This window comes from Parus major, chromosome 10 (assembly GCF_001522545.3).
Source record: "Parus major isolate Abel chromosome 10, Parus_major1.1, whole genome shotgun sequence".
Taxonomy (NCBI): Eukaryota; Metazoa; Chordata; class Aves; order Passeriformes; family Paridae; genus Parus; species Parus major.
In genome coordinates, this window is record NC_031779.1 from 12,314,066 (window position 1) to 12,333,161 (window position 19,096).

Genomic DNA, 19,096 nt, shown 5'->3' on the forward strand with positions numbered 1-19,096 from the left:
CGCGGCGCGCGGCGGAGAGTTCCGCAGCGGGGCGGGGCCCGAGCGGGGCGGAGCGGCCGCGGCCCCCGCGCTGCTCCCGCGGTGCCGCCGAGCCATGGAGGGCTTCGTGAACTTCACCAACCGCAGCCAGGGCCGCGACCAGCTCTTCCGGTGAGTGTGGGGGCAGGCGTCCTCCCCGGGACCCCCCAGCAGCGACCAGGGCCCGTCAGTCGCCCCGCGGCCAGCCCGTCCCGCCGGGCCCCGGCACCGCGCCCAGCCCGGCCCTGGCTCCAAGGCGGCCGGCAGAGGATTGTGCCGGGCTCCCTTCCGCGCTGCCCAGCGACAGGACGAGGAGCAATGGCCGTAAACTAAACCACGAGAAGTTTCACCTAAGCAGGAGGAAGAACTTCTTTACATTGCGGGTGGCAGAGCGCTGGAACAGCTGCCCAGGGAGGTCCTGGAGTCTCTCTGGAGACATTCCAGACCCACCTGGACACGTTCCTGTGTCACCCGCTCCAGGTCATCCTGCCTTGACAGTGGGGTTCTACTGCATGGTCCTTCCAACCCTGACAATTCTGATTCTGTGAAATAAACCTGTCCTGCTGCTGCCATCCTGTGATTGTCTGTGTCTCACCTGTGTCCCCCTCTCCTCGTTTTTTCCCTTCCAGAGCCACTCAGTACACATGCATGTTGCTTAGCTATTTAATAGAGAATAAAGCCGATAAAAAGAAGCTGGTAATGAAACTCAAGCAGTTGGAATCTAGCATGAGCTCTGGCCGGAAAAGTAAGTACCCAGTGTCTAGAGGGATAAGACTTTTTCACTTGCTCCTTCCAGTAAAACAGCTCCTGGCCTTGTGTTTCCTGTCTTAACCTACCTTGAGCCACAAAACCTCTTTTAGTATATTTACAAAACTGTCAATAGACCTTATGCTTGCCATGCCTTGCCAGGCTAGGTTGGGCCAAACAGACGTTTTCTACTTCCCCAGCCTCCTCTCCAGTTAGACAATTGGAATTATGCTGGAAGGATGAGAAGGATAAGTTAACAGTCGGCTGTTGTCGAGGCCAAACTGTATCCTCTGTTCAAGGACAGACCAGGGTTGAGAGGCAAGGCTGGCTCACTGTGTGCTCATTAGTCCTTCCAGCTGATGAGTTGAGACAGCCCAGTGTTAAAAGATCATCATTGCACAAAATCACCTCTGAAGGACTATCCTTCAATATGGCTTTTATATCCTACTTAACACATTTATTTTCTTTAGCATTTATACCGTGCTAAATCACATAACCTTCCCTGCTTCTCGCACAGCCTGACCACTTGCATCACTCCATTCTGTGTCACGGTTGCATCCACGATGGTTATGCTGTTACTATGTGTGTATCACTTGCTTTCAGCTTGATCTTCCACCCACTTGTCAATTGCTCAATCCTGAAACAGCTGCAACATAGGAGACAAATATTCTAGTCTATCCTATTGCCATGGATTTGTTTATTATTCCATTAGCTCCAGAGTCTGGTAATTTCTAGTGGGGAGGCCAATTGCTTTATCAGCATAGCCATAATTTTTGTTCTTCTGCTAAATAAATCACTAATAGCCATCAGGCCTAAATTCAGGGCTCTTGTAGTTGCACCAGGCTTGGTGCTGTCAACATCTGTCACTGTGACAAGGCAGCAGGGTGTAAAAAGTGTTTTGAATAACACTGCATTAACATTCAGGGACCAAAACCCAAACAGTACAGCGAGTGAAATCAGGTTTGCCATATGTTGTAGCTTGAAATGGAATACACTGTTCCACATAGTTTGCAGGGAGCTACATGTGCCTCTGATGGATTCATGACTGAGGAGGGACTCTGGTCTCTGTGCTCAGCACATGAATCACCAGCTTTCACAGGCACACAGGAAACTAGTATGTCATGGTTTCAACAGGATTAATTCAGTAACATCTTCAAAGAGAGGTAAAATCCAGTGAAATGTACAGCTGAAATTAGAAGCTCTGTTTGTATTCTTTATTTGCTCCTGCAGAGCCAAGGATGATACTGGTCCAGAGGGCCCCCAGGTGCAAGAACGGAGTGTCAAGAGAGGCTGCAAGTCCTGGCTATTGACAAAATATGTGTGGGTCCTGGGCTGGTGGTGTTTACACAGAACTGAGATGTTTACACCCTTTTCCTCACTAATTCTAGGAAGTATTTAAGCATACAAATGCCCGAAGCTCTCCAAGTTTTGTAAATGCACATGCAGGCAGTGGCAGGCTGAGCTCTGCGTGAGGCCGGGCCGTGCTAACCTTTGTGGGATTTCTTGCAGTGTTCAGACTGGGCAACACGGTGCATGCCTTGGTGGCAGCCAGGAGAGCTGCAGAGCTGCCAGACGTGGTTACTCGCCTGTGCCTGATGGCCTCACACCTGAGCCGGGCCCTGTACCTCATGTGTGACACCGTGCTGTGGCTGAGGAGCGTCGGGCTCCAGCCACACATCGACAAATCCAAGTGGCACAAGTGGGCTACCAAGTGCTACTACTGCTCACTCCTGATGAATCTGGCCAGGGATTGGTATGAGATCTCCTGGAGACTGGAACAAGCTGCACTGGAAGAGAAGACAAAGGAGGATTCCTCCTGGCAGAAACACAGTGAGGAACTACGTGGTGTGAAAAGTGATGGTTTGCACAATTTTCTCCACCAGCTCTTTCAGATACTGAAAAGGAATCCTCCTGTGCTGCTGGACTTGGTGAAGAACCTCTGTGATCTCTCAGGCCCTTTGGATACACTGGGAATCTACAAGACCAGCCCAGGAGTGATTGGCTTCTGTGGCCTCCTCTCCTCCCTGGTGGGGATCCTCACATTAGCAAGCCCACATCTGAAGCTGAAACAGTGAGCTGCATAAAAGGAGATGCATAGTATTTGAGCTTTGATCCTCTGGTAGATTTTTATCTTCATATGGCACTTTAGAATGAACATGTCTTAAAATAACCTCAAGATTAATTTTGTCCTTTGAATAAGTGCATTCTGCCCTTTTTCCTTCCCTGTGCCTTTGCAGATGAGTTTGGTGCCCTAACACGTTCCCTGATGGAATGGAAAGATGAAAAGGCCAAATTATATTTCACAAACAAAAAGAGGACTTGGAACTTGGCTGCTAGATAAGAAAATATTCCTTTATTTTAATACAGGGTTTTGAAATAGCTGCATAGGCAAATGTAATAGGTATATGACTCATGACTACACTAATCATGTTTACACTGGAAAGTTTTAATTCACTAATCCAAGGTCCCTACAGTCAGATTGTCTAGAGTGGGCTAAGGCAGGTTAGAAGCTGCAGTTAGAGTGGCCTGAAGTCAGGGATGAGTGTTGTTATGGGTTTGGGTTGACAGATCCTCTGTCCTGCAGGCACTGAGTGCACTGTGATGGAAATGGTCTCTGTGGTGTGTGCACTGGGGATGCTGGAGCTGCAGCCTAGGGAGTGCCAACTCCTGTCCCAAGAAATCTGCACTTTCTTTGTTTCCTTTGATACTGTGAGCCAAGGACTGTTGGCCAGTGACTCTGACTGCTCCAGCAGGCCACAGCTGAGGGCTTTGGTGCACGACAGCACATTAACTCCCAAACCCCTATAATTGCACGTACAATTATTTTCCATTAATGATATTGTGATAAGGAGCTTGTTTTTTCCTCTTTTAATTTTACATTCAAAATTCCAGATGACTGGGGATACAAGCATCATAAAGTCACCCCAGGACATTAATAAGGAGTTTGGAACATGTAGTTAAGGAGAGAAGCTTGGCTCAGAGCTCTTTGAGCCAGAAAAACTGCAAGGACATGTTTCTAGTTGTGTAAGCTCCAGGAGGGAAGAGAATGAAATTGGTGATGATAACATCAGAACCTCATGTCAGAAGAAAGCTTTTTACTGGATTTGGGCATTCATGGTGTAGACTTTCCTATCTGGTGCTCCCTATCCTCCCTGCTCATGAGCACACAATTGCTTGTGTGTTCCCTCTCTGGCTGAATGGGTTCAACCATTTGAAAATGCCTTGTGCTTGCCCTGCAATTGTTGTTGTTCATCACTGACCTCACTGGCAGTGTAAGTGGGTTAAAGGAGAAATGCTGTGTCCAGCTGTCTAGCATGGCATGCAGTTTTTGCTGCTCCTGACTTTGCAGAGTTGACACCATCTGAGAGAAAATTGCACATTTTATAGAAGATAAATTCAACTTATTTCTTCTTCAGAGTTAGGCCTGTGTGTTCTGCTGCTTCCTGGTGTAAGAAGTCCTTGTTTAATCTGTCAAGGAGGTATGAACAGACTACTCTAACCTGGACCAAGGTGCTCTCTTATTATTTCTGATGCTATCTAAAAACAGAAAATTAGAAGACGTGTGTCTCCTTTATTAAAAGGCAAAGGATGTGGAATTAAATAGGCAGGTGAGGCAGTGTTCCAGTTTACCTGAAGTTGTGATTGGGCTTGGAATTACTTCCAGTTTGAATATGAAGTGATAGCCTGCCAATGAAGTGTTTGAAAATAAAGAGGTTGCTGGGCAGGATAATTGTGTTTGAAGACCAGATGTGACCTTCAGCAGCTCTTCTTTTTAATATGGAAATGAGTAGGACTTAAAATAGAGCATACTGGCAGTTCAGACCAAAATGGAGCATTGTGTGTGGAATATATATTATAGGCTATATTCTAGGCTTCCTCTCCTTTATGACAATGGATTTTTTTGGGGGGGTTTTCTCCATTTGTCTTTCATTTCCTGGCAATGTGGAATCCATCCCTACCTTGGTCAGAGTTATCCCAGTATGTAGCAGCCCCTTGAAGAAAGGAAGAGGAGCCTTGATCATCTGACAGTGGAGGTTTGAACAGCTTTTGTCTACAGAATTCCATCTTATTGCTAAAAATGTGTCTTCAGTTCTACTCAGGGGAGCTCTCAGATGCAAAATACTTCACAAAATACTTTCACTGATTTGCCAACTGCTTTCTCTTTCTCTTTTACACTTTTCAGGGGGAGCAATTGTATCCCAATCTCCACCTCCCTGTGCCCTGCAGGCAAACACTGTGGAAAGCCTTGAGCCAGGCTTTCACTCTTCTCCCATAGGGCCTGGTGTGGATTAGCATGCACAGCCTTATTGAGGGAAATGGGGGCTGAGTTTTCAGTCCCATTCTCCATGATGTAGGCTGGAACACACAGGAGTTCCTCTGTTTACTGGATGTTAAGCACAAGTATTTGCCTTCTGCTCCCAGCTGGAGGCTGGTGATTTAAGGTACTTTAATATAATGTGACTGAAGCCATAGGATTGTGATCATATGGAGAAAATACTTTTAGTGCCTTTTTTTGTATCTGTTTCTAATACAGCAGTTGGAGTAAGAACAAGGTGTTTGAACATAAGTAATAAACTGTAATGAGTGTGACACTGTGTCTCTGTGTAACTTGGAAGGTGGTGTAAAGACATGCTGAAGGATGCTGAAGGAGAGAGGATTCCATGTCTGAATTTTATGAAGGGTGACACTTAAAAAGACATTGCCTGTGGTTGGGTTCTAGAGCTTTCATTTTGCAGTAGCCAATTGGCAGCCAGATTCATCCAGCTAATTCAGAATCACAATTTCAGCTTCAAAAACATTAAGAAATACATGAGTATAGGGTGAAGCTGCATCCTTAGAATGCCCTGAAACAAGGTGGTGTTTTGGGAATTGCCATCAGCTGCCTTTGAGTACCAGCAGTGAGGGCTGGAGCCTTATGGCCAGTGTGGGCCCATCTGGGTGAAAGGGACAGGGGCACCTGCATTTCAGTGTCTTGTAAACAGCATTTCATTTGGGTGGTGATAGTTTAATGACAAATGCCATTAAATGCCAGTTCAGGGAGGGAACAAAGGGTAACATCTCAGGCAGAGGTGGCAAGGGATGGAGCCAGGGTAACCATTAAACTGAGCTCGCTGTTAGCTCCTACCCCATGCAGTGAGAGTCCTGCAAAGCTTGGAAGCTCCAAAATGTCAGCTCCTGAACAATGTATAAAGCATGGCATTCAGGAATGATTTAGCAAGAGTTTCCTTCTGGATTAGTGGCCTCATACACATTTTCTAATGGAAACAGTAGGAGAGTGGTTATCTTCTCTTCTGCTTACAGAGAAGGCCTTCCTAACATCAGCACTGTGCTTGGCATGACATTTGAAGGAGTATGTGAGCCATTGGGGATTCCCAGGTGAGCGTCAAGAGCAGTCAAAGGTTGAAAACCAACATCCCCAGGGAGATACCGAATAAACTGGTTCTGTAGAGGAAGTGTGACTGGGGGAGGGTGTGAGTAGTCTTCCAAGTGTCTAAAAGCTTTTCTGCCAAAAGCAAGGCAGTAAATCCATCTCTAAATCCAGGAGATAATACTTTTATATTGTCTCAAAGAATTAAATCACACTTCTTTTTTTTTTTTTTAACTAAAAGTAAAATAAAAATCTAAATAGATTGCCCAGGAGGGCAGTCCTTAAAAAGAAACTGGGCAGACATCTGTCAGTACTTGTTATGGGGCTGCTGATCCTGCACAGAAATGAATCAGCTACCTCTCCAGCCCCTTCCCAGACCAAAGTGTAAAGGTGCCTTGCAGGGCTTTGGGGATCACTGTGGTTTATTGAGTACAGAGCAGACTGCAGAGACAGGGGTGTGAAACTGCTTCCCTGCACTCTGTGGATCTGGTGAGCTCTAAACATTGCCTGCAGGAGCACAGGAAGTATTTCTGGTGCCAGCTGGAGTGGTGGGGCAGGGAGGCTGTGGTGCCTTTGCCCTGCAGAGCCGGGGCTGGCACAGCCTTTGCCCCAGAGGAAGGGGAGGGGATGAGCACAGGCGTTAGTAGGGCAAAGGCTGTGTTGGCTCCTGACTTCAGCCAAGGCAGAGAGAAGGTTGCTGTGCCCTCTGCACTTTTAGCCACGCCAATGGGGCTGGAAAAAGTCTCAGTGCCAAGAGAACAAACTTTCAAGCGGGCTGGTGCCCTTTGTCCCTCTGTCTCAAGGGCAGTGACTGACCCCAGCACCAGCTGGAGGCAGCCCAGCACATTCATGTGCCTCTGTACCCAGCCAGCAAGGCAGGCACAGCCCTGGGCTGGGAGCAGACTCTGGGCTCTTCGGGAAGGAAAGGGGGTATTTTCCTTCCATCTGTGGCTCTCCCATGCCCCAGGGAAGCCTCCCACCCCCATGTTTGAGCAGTGCAGCCACAAGCAGAGAGCTGTGGAGCCGTGTTGGGTGTTCACCTCCATGTCCTGAATGGGATTACTGGGCAGCTGTGGGCATTGTGAGCCACGTGCCCCACCAGCTGATCCAGGACACACAGCAGCCCCAGACCACTCATCTGCACTGACCTCCCTGATTATTGCCTTGTTCTCTGGCATTTGTCCTCTTTCCACCACGTTGTCCTCACCTCATCAGCATGGCTCATCTGTAGTCAATAACCAAAGCTTGGCATAGCCCCACACAGGTGGTGTGGTCTTCTTTTCAATCAGTGCCAAAAATGAATTTGTTAATGATGGTGTGAGTCCTCAGTGTGCCTCCTGTGCATCAAGGCCATGGAAGAGCAACATTTTAGTGAGAGCATTGCTGGCTGGTCAAGGAGGGCAGTTGTTCCTCTACAAAGCATTTGGGGATGTCTTGTTTTGGTCCCACCATCACAGGGGACATGCTGAATAGTCTGTCAGAAGATCACTGAGAGGGTAAGGCATTCAGGGCCATGGAACACAAGCTGCACCAGCACCAGCTGGGGCACAAACTCTGCTCAGAGGTGCACAAAGCAAGGATAGGAGATGTTAGGTACAACAAAGAAAAATTCAACTGGAAAAAATAGTTTAACCATTAGTATGACTAGCACAAGAACTGGGCCCCAGAGAGAGAGGAATCTTCTCCCCGCAAGTTTTTTTTTTTTGCTTCTCCCTAGAGCAGGGTAGTCCTGCCTTGAACAAAAGTTGAATGAGGTGATCTTCAGAGATCACTTCCAAACTGGTCTTTTTCTCCATCTACCTCAGATGCCAAAAGCTTTCCAAATGTAGTGTGTGCCCTGACCCTCAGCTAAAGCCTCCTCACCAAAAGCAGCATAAATCATCTTAGAAATTGCAGACCGGGCCAAACTAGATTGTTTCAAGTAAAATATGTCCTCCCCTATCTGTCTTCTGCTCCTTGTGCTTAGTAAACTCTGCTGGGGAGAAACCATGTTCTTGGTATACATTAGGTTTCCCAGCAGGATAGAACTCTGGTCCATCATGAGGCATAACAGGGCTTACAGAAATACAGGAAGGTTTTAATCTCTTAGGAAACCCTACCTGACTCTTCACCTTCTCCCTGTCTGCTCATGATCTGTTGCTTTCGAGGTGGTGAGGTCCCAGGGCAGCTTCTCATCTTCTGTGGAAGGAGTGGTGTTAAACCCCAGAACATTTCAGCTGTGCTGCAGCCTCTGGGCTCCGCAGGGAGGGTGACAAAGGGGATTTTCTGGCGTCATCTGTTCCAAATGACGGTGCTTTCAGGGAGCTCCTTGGCCCGTTTCCACCACAATCCGTCAGCTCCCGAGCCCACGCAACTGGGAGGTGGGGCCTCGTGGTGGTGGTAATGGCCAGAGCACGGTGCATCACCCTCACAGGACCAGGGTGAAGGGACAGTGCAGACACCACTCTCTGCTCCTGCTCTGCTGGGGACAGGCTGGCCCTTGGTGAGTAGCCTGCACCCACTGGGTGCTCTGGGACAGCTTCAGAGGGACCAGGGAGTGAGAGCAGGGATCACCCATTCTCTCCAGACTTCCAGAATTTCATCTGCTGCTAGGAAAAAGGGGTCTGTGCTGGGGCTGGAGCTGAGTTCTCACAAGGATGAGTGTTTGCATTATCAGCAGCAGATGTGTGTGAGCGGGGTGCTGACCTCACCTGGACATCTCACTACATCCCTACCCACTGCTCTTCTATCTGCTCCTGTCCTACCTTTTTACCCCTTCTCAGCCAGAGTCTATTCTCTTGCATATCTGTTAGCATCCTGGTTGTTCTGAGTTTGCTTTGCCAGCATACTGCCCTGACCATAACTTCTCTAAACTAGATGCCTCTCAACTAATTTTTTTGTATCTTTGGGTGTTAAGGAACACGAGCTGGGCAGGGCTGCATGGAGGCTTTGGTTTTACAGTTTAACTGGTAAAAAGTCAAGTATTGGGCAATGCCACATCCATTGCACCCATGGGAGGTGTGTGTCAGCCCAGCTGCTGTGCTTGGGGGGTGCAGAAGTGAGGGGGGAGCCCAAGTCCAGCCCTGCTTTCAGGCAGAGTCTGCTGTTCCCAACTTTGCTTTGCAGGTGGATGTGCCACAATGACGGTGAAGAAGACTCAGGCTCTGCAGGATGGAAGTGCCAAGGTGGGCAGGGAAAGGGAGAGAGAAAAGGGTAGAGACGTGCCAAGGGGGCCAGGTAGTGTGTATTGACTGTGCTGGATAAATACCAGCCACACCTCACACTGTCCCACACATTCCCATGTTCTCTTTATAGGAATCTTTACCTGCAGTATTATGAAGCATCATCAAAGGGAAAGGATAAACCTTTTTGCTTGCTTGAAATTAAATAGTTCAGATTCAAAAAAGTTAACCTCGAGCTGATTCAAGCACTAAGTGATAGCTGCTGATTATGCCTATTCTTCATCTGTGCCCCATTTAGTCCCCTGACCTCCAGCAGTTATGGAGGTTCCACAGGGTGGGAAGCCAGAGGGAGCACCTAAACATTTGGGCTGGGGACAGTGGAGGAGTGGGGACCATTCTGCTCAGACACTGCCTGCAGTGCCCCTGCTCCCTCACTGGCAGCAGCCTGCTTGTTCTCACTCAGAATATCTGGGAGACCCTCAGTGGGGCCCGAGAAATGGCCTCCTCGTCTTCCTGTGCAAGCTGAGGTCCTCTGGTCACTGTAACCCACCAAGTGCCACCGGTGTGTGGGCAGTGGGGCATTCCTCAGGGAAGGGCTGTTGGCTCACCCGTGTCCATCTGCCATGTGCAGGAGAACGTGCTGCAGAGGGTCCTGCAGCTGCCCGTGGTGAGCTCGACCTGCGAGACCCTGCAGCGGAAGTACAGCAGCACCAAGGAGTCTCACCCGCTGATGGCCTCGGTGTGTGAGGTGTATGAGCGGGGCGTGCAGGGCGCCGGTGCCCTGGCCATGTGGGGCATGGAGCCCGTGGTGCGCCGGCTGGAGCCGCAGTGTGAGTCTGTGTGCCGGGGGGATGTGGCAGGGGGGCCCACCGGAGCCTCCCCTGGTGGGACAGCGCTGGCACGAGCACGTGCCTGGCACAGCCCAGGTGTTTTTCTTACCATGCTTTTGCCTAAGGCAGTCGCTGTGGCCAACAACCTGGCTTGTCGGGGCCTGGATCACCTGGAGGAGAAGATCCCTGCCCTCCAGTACCCTGTTGACAAGGTAAGTCACAGGCAGGACAGTCTGGGTCCCCCCAGCCCCTCTGAAGAGCCCACAGTACATCTCCTCTAGTCTTGTTTCTGGATGGGGAGAGGCTGCTGGCTGGGAAACAAGGCAGCATCTCCAAGTGAGGGCTCCTCCAAGGTCTTCTGCAGCCTAAACGATGGTTGGGACTCCCAAATATAATTCAATAGTGTCCTGTGTCCCATCCCTGCCAGATACCTCCAGCCCAGGTTGGAGAGAGCTGTTATGCCCCTTTTGGAGCTGTTTACTGGTGTGGACGTGGCTGGGGTCCTGCGGTCCCCGTGGCTGCCCCATGCCACCCCAAGCACACCAGTGGGGCTGTTCTCCATCTCTCTGCCCACAGCTCGCATCTGAACTGAAGGACACCATCTCCTGTCCCCTCCAAAGTGCCAAAAGCACCATTGGCAGCTCCATGGATAAGATCAAAGAGCTGGCAGCAGAGGGCTATGAGGCCACCAAGAGCACAGTGGAAACAACAGCTAAGTACACCAGGAAGAACTCAGTGACCCAGATGGCAGCTGCGGGGGTCGACACAGCCCTGGGAGGGCTGGAGAAGCTGATGGAATACCTGCTGCCAGAGGAGGATGAAGAAGCAGGTAGTCCTGATGCCCAAATCCCCTCTGTGGGAGTCTGGTGACAACTGGCTGGGTGGCTCCTCAGTTGTGGGGTGCATGGGGCAGGAGACAGCCTCTGAATTTTGGCATAAGGCTGTCTAGGAGGGCTGTTCCACCAGAATGTAACCCTCCCACCATTCTTGTGCCTGTACTTTTCTACCTTTAGATAAGAAGCCCAAAAAGAAACATCTGTCAACACCGAAGGTCTCCCAGCGGCAGCCCAGCACTACCACCACTCCCAGTGCTCCCAGCACTCCCAGCACTCCCAGGGCTCCCAGTGCTCCCAGCGCTCACAGTGCTCCCAGGGCACCCAGCATGCCCAGTGCTCCCAGGGCTCCCAGTGCTCCCAGGGCATCCAGTGCTCCCAACACTCCCAGCACTCCCAGTGCTCCCAGTGCTCCCAGTGCTCCCAGTGCTCCCAGTGCTCCCATCACCGCTCCCAGTGCTCCCAGTGCTCCCAGTGCTCCCAGCACCCTGGGCCGGATTGGGGCTTTGGTCAGCACCGTGTCCAACCGCGCTTACCAGCAAACCACCCAAAGCCTCCAGCGTGCCAAAACCAAAGGGCAGGAGCTGGCCTCCTGGATCCCCATCCTGGTGAGTGCCAGCACCCACCTGCTGGGCTCCTGCTCCTCTGTATCCTCTTTTCAGCTGATTTTGCTTTCAGATGGGACATTTCAGGCTCCTTAGAGAAAATCTGAGCAGAGTACATTTCCCCCGCTCAGCAGGACAAGCTGGAGCTGGCAGTTCCTGCTTGATGTTCACACATAACCATGTACCACATTAATGGGACAAGTTATTTTTAGCAGGCTCCCAGTGTGTTATTGTTGATTTATGGCCTTGCCATAACATCCTTCCTGAAGCAAAAAGCCCCTGCAGAGACCCAGAGAGGATGGGGAGAAGGATGTGCTTTTCCTACCCCATGCTGCAGTGGGAACATCTTCCCTGGCCTGTGACAAAATCCCAGAGCTCCCATCTGCCCTCAGGATTTCTCCCCAGATGCACAAATCCCTGCTCTCTGTGTACCCCTGTGAAACCCTCAGACTAAACAGGATGGAGTGGATGGGACCAGCCAGCTCTCTCTGAGTGGTGGCTTTTTGCTCCCCTTGCAGGGAAGGCTGGCCAGGCCAAGTGCCCCCGTGGCCCCTCAGGCCCGCAGTGATGGGCAGGGCAGTGCTGGTTGGCTGACCCGGCGCCCGAGCAAGGCACCAGAGCAGAAGAAGGAGAAGGCAGGGAAGAAAGACACCAACCACACCAAGGTATGGAGAAAAGCAGAGCAGTGAGCTAGGAATGCTCCAAAGCATCCTCTTACCCATGGACCATGCAGGCATGGAGGCTATTTCCCCATACCTTTGGGGACCAGGTCCCCAACCCTGCTAAACCCTGAGCTGCAGTTTGGAGGATGCAAGAGGGAGTTGGTAGTGGGGCAGCCCCAGGAGTCCCCTTCCTATTCCCCAAAGCTGGGGGCTGTGGACAGCCTCTGTGCCAGGCACAGTCACCCCGGCTTGTATGTTCAAAATGCCTTTAGAGCTGTGGGATGTCAGCACTGAACTCCCTACTGAGAGAACACCCCTGAAAAATCCCCTGCGTGGTCCCAGCAGTGAGGGGTGCTGCGAGCCGGTGGGGCTGGGAACAGTCTCCAGCATCGGCTCCGCTGGGACCTGGGGACGGGAAGCAGCAGGTTGGGGTCAGTGCCCTTTGTCTCTGCCTGCAGCGGAAGCACAGCCTGGAGCAGAGGGTCCCCTGGGGCCTGGAGTGGGGGGAGCTGGCTGGGACAGGGAGAGACCCTGCTGCAAAGAGCTGTGGTGGCTTTTGCAGAGCAGCGAGATGAAATCTCTCAGGCTTTGAGCTGCAAAGGGGATGGGGAAACCAGGGCCACCGTGTCCTGCCTGGAGGGGCTGGTGGGGCAGAGGCCCTGGCCAGGAGCTGAGCTGGTTTCTCTGGGCAGGCAGGACAGGACCCCGGGCTGGTGGGCAGCGTGGCTCACAACCTGCAAACCGCCTGCGCCTCCAGCATCTCCAGCATGAAGAAGGTCCCAGCTGTGGCCTGGGATGCAGCAGAGGGCTTGATCCTCTTCACCCCCCGCAGGCTGTCCAGGGCCATGGAGACAGTGGATGCTCTTGGGGGGACCCTCGTCAGTGCCCCTAAGCATCTGCTGGGCACCCTGTACAGCTACGTGCCGGTGAGTTTGCCCCCAGCCAGGCCCTGCCCATCCCCAGCAAACCCCATTTTGCTCCATCTCCTCCCATGAGCACCCCATAGCTGCAGGCAGTGTCAGGGGGTACCAGACTGGGGAGAGGGGGTGCCATGAAGAACCTCAGTCCCACCTTCCTCTTGAGCATCCCTGATGCCATGACAGCGGGTCCCCCAATAGAACAGATGGGTCAGACAGTGGTGACACCTTCACACAGTTCATGCCCAAGCCAAGGTGTGACCACATTCCCAGGAAGGTGAAAGTTCAGGCTGAGACCCTGTTCTCTCTCCTTTACCTCAGCCTGTTGTTCCCCTGGGAACATTTCTTCACCACAGCTGCTCAAGGGACTGCAAGCCACCCACTCCCCTCCACTCTGGGGGCAAACTGGCTTCTCCTGAGGTTCTCCCAGTTCAAGGGAGGGGCTGTGTGGCACAGGTGGAGCAGGGCTGGCAGGTGGGTACAACCTGGCTGGGTGCTCACCCCATCTCTCAGCTCCGCAGGCAGTCAGTGAAGGAAGAAGAAGCATCCAGGGGCAGCAAGACTGACACGGAGAAGAAAGAGAAGAAGGAGGAGGAGGAGGAGGAGACCAAACCTGCTGTCCCCTCCACTGAGGAGAAATCCCAGCTGAGGAGTGACTGGCGGCTGTACCGTGGCCATCACCCCCTCTCCTTCCTGGGGCTCGAGGACCCCCTCTTCCTGCGGCACAACTACTACCGCAGCCCTGCCTTCGACCCCGACTACCCATTCCCACGGAAATCCGCCTTCTCCCCCTACAACAGGCGGGTGAGCGAGGGCTCCTACCGCTTCAGCCCCGAGTCCATGTACAGCCGGGCCTACTACGGCAACTTCTACAGTCCTGTCTTCAAGAAGGACTGAGCCAGCAGGCGGGACAAGCACATCCCAGCGCCTCTCAAAACCCCTCAGCACGCTTTGCCTGGGCCCCTGCCAGCTGCCCACACACACCCCTGTTCCAGGACAGGAGCTTAAAGGACAAGCCATGGGATAGCTTATTCTGGAGTGCATCAAGGCCAGGATGGGGGAATAAAGGCAACGAAAAGCCCTGCTGCTGGAAGGAGAAGGTAGGGGAAGGTGGGACTAGGAAGTAGAAGGAGACGTGGAAAGAGTGGTGAGACCAGAAGGGACCACCCAGGGCTGGCACTAGGCAACCTTGGTCTCTGCTCAGCAGACAGAGTGAACTTAGATGGGCTGGCTACACATTGAGAACAGCTGTGAGAGAGAGCAGGGAGAATGGCAAAGCTGTCATATCACCATAGCAAGCCTGTCTCCGCATCCTTCCTCCCTCCATCCCCCCTTGCAGGGCCCATCCCTAGGCACAGATTGCTCCTCCATGGAGGGACTGAAGATCCCCACCAACCAGCAGGATTCATGAGTGGGAAAGCCCTGGGCACTTCCCTCCCAGCTGGTGGTGGGATGGATGGTGGCGTCAGGAAAAGTCTGGTGAGAACAGGTGGAGCTCCTGGAGCCCCTCTCCCACAGGATCACCTGGCTTCCCACAACACCTTGTTGTATCTGCTGCAATAATAAACCTGCAATAATAAACCACCTGCCACTCACCCCATCTGCTCAGCTTCTTTGTAGGAGTGAGACACCAAACCAAGGGAACAGAGTGGGGTGAGACCCCCAACTCAGGGCCAAGGGAGTGTGCGTGGAAAACATCCTGTTACATGCCCGGTGGGTAGCTGCCACTGGGATAGTGGCATGCCCAGCATGGTACGTGTCTCTTCCCATGCCCCAAGTACAAATTCACAGCTCCAAGGAGCCGGGGCTTCCTGCCAAAGACAATTTATTGCATTTCCAGAAGAACACAGCAGAGAAATCAGTGTCCCTACAGCACGCACAAACTCTCTTCCAAGACACTGCTTTCCCAGGGCACAAAGAGAAGGGTTTGGGAGAGGCAGGGAAAAGCCTCCCAGCAGCAGAAGGGTTCAGCGACGAGCCCAGCGACCCCTTTCCCCAGCCCCCCTCCTCCCCGGGGACAGGCAGCCTTACAGAAGGAGTGGCTTGGGAAGGTTGGCGGTGCAATTCCCATCCTGGGAACGAGCCCTGCGCCTGGCTTTTCCCAGGCACAGCCTGTACAGCGCTCACCCGCACAAGGGAAAGGGCTGTGAGCGCTGAAAGGCTGCGGGGGAGAGGGCCGTGAGCAGGACTGTTCACAAGCAGGGGGATGGGAGGCGCCGGCCCTCACCAAAGCCCTGCAGATGGCCCTGGGCTCTGGGACACTCTCACACGGTGATACACACGTGGGAACTGCCAGAGCCTCCCCAGTGGAGAAAACCCCATCTCCCCAGCTCACGGGTGCTCCAGGGTTACTGAAGAGGATCCTGATGAGGGTTGAACAGGAATAGGGATCCCAGAGAAGGAATGGAGAGGCAGGGAGTCATGTGCTGTACAAGAGCAGGATATCCTCCCTAATGGCTGACAGCCTGGGCAGCTCCTGCTGCGGGAGCTAGAGATGCTGCTGCCTGGGGCTTTGGCAAAATTCCCCCGTGGTTTCCAGTGTTGGAGGATAGAAGGAGAAAGCAGGAGGCACCTTAAGAGCTGGTACAGCAAAGAGATGAGACTGTCCCACTGCAGAGCCAAGAGTAACACACCAGTCCTTGGCTGCCCTGGCTGTGCATGGCAGGACACCCAGAACCTGACACTGGGAGGACAGCGAGGAACAACCCGTCATACGTCTGGGAAAACACGCAGCATCTCCATGGGCACCCAGCGAGGAGGCTCGGCCCAGCTGGGCAGCACAGAGAGCAGCAGCATCCCTGCAGTGGCTCACAGGGAGTCCGTTCGCTTACGGGCAAACACAGCCGACATGGTCTTGACGATGCCACGGATCCCTGTACCCTTCTTCAGGGCCAGCTTGGTGTCTGGGATGAGCTTGGCCAGTCCATGGAAGACCATGAGGGCGCCGTGATAAGCCTCAGCTGCAGAGACCTCATAGAAACCACAGTCTAAAGAGAGGGCCAGGAGCCGCCCCTCCTCGCTGGACACCACCCGTTGGTGGTGCAGGTCCCGTTTGTTGCCCACAATGACAATGGGCACCTTCTCCTGGCTCTGCCCCTCCTTGGCTGCCTTGATGAACTGGATTTTGAGGGGCAGGATGTTGAAGCTGGCACGGTCACAGATACTGTAGACCAGGACAAAGCTGTCTGCCCACTGGACTCGCTTCTCCTCTGAGGATCCATCCTCTGCCTGCTCCTGGGGAAAGAGAAGAGGAAGGGTTGTTTCATCGGACTCCCTCCACCTGCCTGCTAGAAGAGTGCAATCCTGAGCCTGTTGGGACAGGGACAGCTAGAGAACAGCAAAAGGGCAGAGAGAAAGAGCAGTACCGTGAAGGGCAGAGCAGCACCTGGCAAAACTAACCAAGGGGGAATGATTCAGCTTTCAGCCTAATCCTAACCCTCACCCAGCTGCCAAGCACTGCAGGCTGTAGGTGATAACAGTGTAGGGACCTCAGGGCAGCACTTCTTTAGCAAAGTCCTGTATTAGAAGCAGTGCTTCAGCTCCAGTATTCTCAGCCAGAGGGCCATGGGCTATGGTAACTGTTTCCACCCTGTCAGCAACACTGCTGTCCTGTGCTTGGCAGCTGAGAAGAGTTCAGTCTCTTATGAACCCTTTGAGGGTTCATAAGGCCTTGCTCAACTGGCCCTCCCAGCCTGTGGTTCCCCAGAGAAGTAAAGGGCTTTTTTGTCCTGGGGTAGAAATGGGTGATAGGAGTGGAGCTCTCTCACCTGGGAATTGGGGACGTCCCAGATGTGTAAGAGAATCTCTCGGCCATCCACAGTCAGGTTGTGGCTGTAGATGAATTCTGCCCCCCAAAAAAGAAAAAAAAAAATAGTCATCTTCATGGTGTCACCAGCTGCCACCCTGGACCTTTCACACCCCAGAGAAGCAGTTCTGGAGCAAAGAGATGGTCACTGAACAAATACAACATCGAGCCCCTGGGAGCAGGCAAAGGCTTTGGAGAAAGGCAGGAGAGGATGGGCTGCAATGAAATCCCACAGGCAGAAGCAGGGTTGTCTCTCGACCCCACTCCCTGTTGGGAACTGCCCGGGCACTCACCCATGTCTCCATACTCTCCAATAAAGCGCCGGGTCAGGAAACGCACAGTTAGAGCTGCAGAGGGAAGGATAGAAATCATCAGAATAACCCAAAACCTGGAGGATTCTCCTTTCTAAATCCAGAGCAGAGTCAGGCACCATTCCCTTGTAAACTCCTACAAACAGGGATGACCTCTGAGTTTCCCCAGCCGCCAGCAGGTCTGTGAGTGCAGCAGAGGCACGGCACGAACCAAAGCATCTGCACGATCCGGAGCATCAGCAAACTGCAGCTCAGTGGAAAATAACCCTCCCTTGTCACTCGCCGGAGGGTTACAAGGTTGTGCTCAGCTTTACAGCTGCACCCTAGGGCTCAGCCCCATCTCACCCATTTGCTCCATGGGCTGCTCCCTGCCACTGCTCCTCCAAGCACTGCTGCTTTCAGCCTGGGAAGCCCCTGCTCCAGCTCACGGTCAGTTCTCACCTGATTTCCCTACGTTATCTGCTCCCATGACAAGGACGTTTGCTTCCATCTTCAGGGCAGTGGGGCCGGGCACCTCCATGAGGGCAGGGTGGTCGGGGGTGAAGCTGGTGCTCCGGCGCAGTGGGAGCCGGAGCCCCATGCCGAGCGTGGCCGAGCTCCGGCAGTGCCAGCCGCGCGTCCAACTCCGCTCGGCACGGCCGGCAGCCCAGCGCTTCCCACGGCACCCGGGGGACCCGCGAGGCCCATACCCCTCCCCGCAGCCGCAGGGGCGGTGCAGAGGGAACTGCAGGCAGCCGGATGAAAAACTTTGTCATCGCTCAGATTGTCCTGAACATACGTCAGTGGCTGAGCCGGCCCTGCCAGCCCCCAGCGCGGCGGGCGGCCGGGAAGCACCAGCTGTCGGCACCAGCTGCTCCGCAAACTGCAGCATCCCAGGAGGTGCCCAGGCCTCCACCTCGAGCACTTTGTGCCTCGGCGGGGCCACGTAGCCCCTCTTCCCTTCCCCACGGTGATCGCGGGATGTCTGCCAGGAGTGGAGGAGTGTCAGCTGCTGGGGTGTCTCGTCCGTGATGAAGCAGTTGATGAGAGATGCGAATCCCTTGTGACTGACGGAGCATCTCATGGGTGGTGGAACTTTGTTTCACCAGAGATGGAACACCCCGCGATTAACGGAGCGCTGCCTCGCACATCACGAAGCATCTCACGAGGGATGGAGTCACTTGTGAGTGATGAAGCATCCCAAGAGTGATGGAGCATCTCCCGAGTGATGGAGCTTCTCTGGAGCACCGGGGAGCCGCCGCGCAAGTCCCACAGCCACGGGCGTGCCCCGCTCCCCCGGCTGCTCTCCCCGGGGCGCAGCGAGGACCGGCTGCATCCCCCGGCCCGCCTCATCCTCCCTCCCTCCCTGGCCTCATCCTCCCTCCCTCCCTCTCTCCCCGGCCTCTCTCTCCCTCCCTCTCGGCTGACGCCATCGCGGCGCGCCGGGCGCGGCCATGGCGGCGGAGGCGGCGGCGGTGCGGGTGGCGGTGCGGGTGCGGCCGCTGCTGCCCCGGGAGGCTCTGCGGGGACACCGGCCCTGCCTCCGGGGCGATGCCGCCACCGGAGAGGTGGCGCTGGGCCGCCGCCGGTTCCGCTTCGCCGCCGTGCTGCCCGAGGCGGCGGGGCAGGCGGCCGTGTACCGGGCCTGCGTCCAGCCGCTGCTGCGCGCCTTCTTCCGCGGCTTCAACGCCACGGTCTTCGCCTACGGACAGACCGGATCCGGCAAGACCTACACCATCGGGGAGGCCAGCGTCGGTGAGTCTCACCGGCACCGGCGGCTCTGTGCCCGCCAGCATCCCTGCTCCACCAGCATCCCTGCTCCGCCAGCATCCCTGTCCCACCAACATCCCTGTCCCACCA

At 53.8% G+C, this 19,096-nt stretch overlaps 4 protein-coding genes across 6 annotated transcripts in view; 3 read left to right on the forward strand and 1 right to left on the reverse strand.

Moving 5' to 3' along the window:
* The first annotated feature begins 38 nt into the window (after window positions 1-38).
* Window positions 39-5,355, forward strand: PEX11A (peroxisomal biogenesis factor 11 alpha). The gene is made up of 3 exons (XM_015639458.1): window positions 39-150; window positions 648-763; window positions 2,275-5,355. The coding sequence occupies exons 1-3, from the start codon at window positions 95-97 to the stop codon at window positions 2,838-2,840; spliced, it is 738 nt and encodes a 245-aa protein (XP_015494944.1). The 5' UTR covers window positions 39-94; the 3' UTR covers window positions 2,841-5,355.
* A 3,162-nt stretch (window positions 5,356-8,517) lies between these two features.
* On the forward strand, window positions 8,518-14,736 carry PLIN1 (perilipin 1). The gene is made up of 9 exons (XM_015638387.2): window positions 8,518-8,615; window positions 9,239-9,297; window positions 9,926-10,124; window positions 10,254-10,336; window positions 10,701-10,953; window positions 11,138-11,565; window positions 12,081-12,227; window positions 12,917-13,150; window positions 13,655-14,736. Exons 2-9 carry the CDS (start codon window positions 9,253-9,255, stop codon window positions 14,036-14,038), a joined length of 1,773 nt encoding a protein of 590 aa, XP_015493873.1. The 5' UTR covers window positions 8,518-8,615; window positions 9,239-9,252; the 3' UTR covers window positions 14,039-14,736.
* Window positions 14,737-14,949: 213 nt separating this feature from the next.
* Window positions 14,950-18,517, reverse strand: LOC107209452 (ras-related and estrogen-regulated growth inhibitor-like protein). Its single transcript, XM_015639223.2, has 4 exons — window positions 17,699-18,517; window positions 17,240-17,293; window positions 16,909-16,985; window positions 14,950-16,375 (listed from the first exon to the last, which is right to left on the reverse strand). Exons 1-4 carry the CDS (start codon window positions 17,835-17,837, stop codon window positions 15,950-15,952), a joined length of 696 nt encoding a protein of 231 aa, XP_015494709.1. The 5' UTR covers window positions 17,838-18,517; the 3' UTR covers window positions 14,950-15,949.
* Window positions 18,518-18,675: 158 nt separating this feature from the next.
* The window catches only part of KIF7 (kinesin family member 7), a 10,998-nt gene continuing 10,577 nt past the window's right edge, over window positions 18,676-19,096 (forward strand). For all 3 annotated transcript variants that reach the window (XM_015639214.3, XM_015639215.3, XM_015639217.3), the window contains exon 1: window positions 18,676-18,991. In XM_015639214.3, the coding sequence (XP_015494700.1) occupies window positions 18,691-18,991 (301 nt within the window). In that variant the 5' untranslated portion in view covers window positions 18,676-18,690. The remainder of the gene's footprint in view (window positions 18,992-19,096) is intronic.

What these genes read in the sequence shown, in the direction of transcription:
- PEX11A (XM_015639458.1), top strand. Translation starts at nt 95, where the DNA reads ATGGAGGGCTTCGTGAACTTCACCAACCGCAGCCAGGGCCGCGACCAG. An exon ending in GGCCGCGACCAGCTCTTCCG is followed by an intron (nt 151 to 647) that starts GTGAGTGTGGGG and finishes TTTCCCTTCCAG; the next exon opens with AGCCACTCAGTACACATGCA. An exon ending in CATGAGCTCTGGCCGGAAAA is followed by an intron (nt 764 to 2,274) that starts GTAAGTACCCAG and finishes GATTTCTTGCAG; the next exon opens with TGTTCAGACTGGGCAACACG.
- PLIN1 (XM_015638387.2), top strand. Translation starts at nt 9,253, where the DNA reads ATGACGGTGAAGAAGACTCAGGCTCTGCAGGATGGAAGTGCCAAG. An exon ending in GCGCCGGCTGGAGCCGCAGT is followed by an intron (nt 10,125 to 10,253) that starts GTGAGTCTGTGT and finishes TGCCTAAGGCAG; the next exon opens with TCGCTGTGGCCAACAACCTG. An exon ending in AAGACACCAACCACACCAAG is followed by an intron (nt 12,228 to 12,916) that starts GTATGGAGAAAA and finishes TTCTCTGGGCAG; the next exon opens with GCAGGACAGGACCCCGGGCT.
- LOC107209452 (XM_015639223.2), bottom strand. Translation starts at nt 17,837, where the DNA reads ATGGGGCTCCGGCTCCCACTGCGCCGGAGCACCAGCTTCACCCCCGAC. An exon ending in AGATAACGTAGGGAAATCAG is followed by an intron (nt 17,294 to 17,698) that starts GTGAGAACTGAC and finishes TTCCCTCTGCAG; the next exon opens with CTCTAACTGTGCGTTTCCTG. An exon ending in TGGAGAGTATGGAGACATGG is followed by an intron (nt 16,986 to 17,239) that starts GTGAGTGCCCGG and finishes TTTGGGGGGCAG; the next exon opens with AATTCATCTACAGCCACAAC.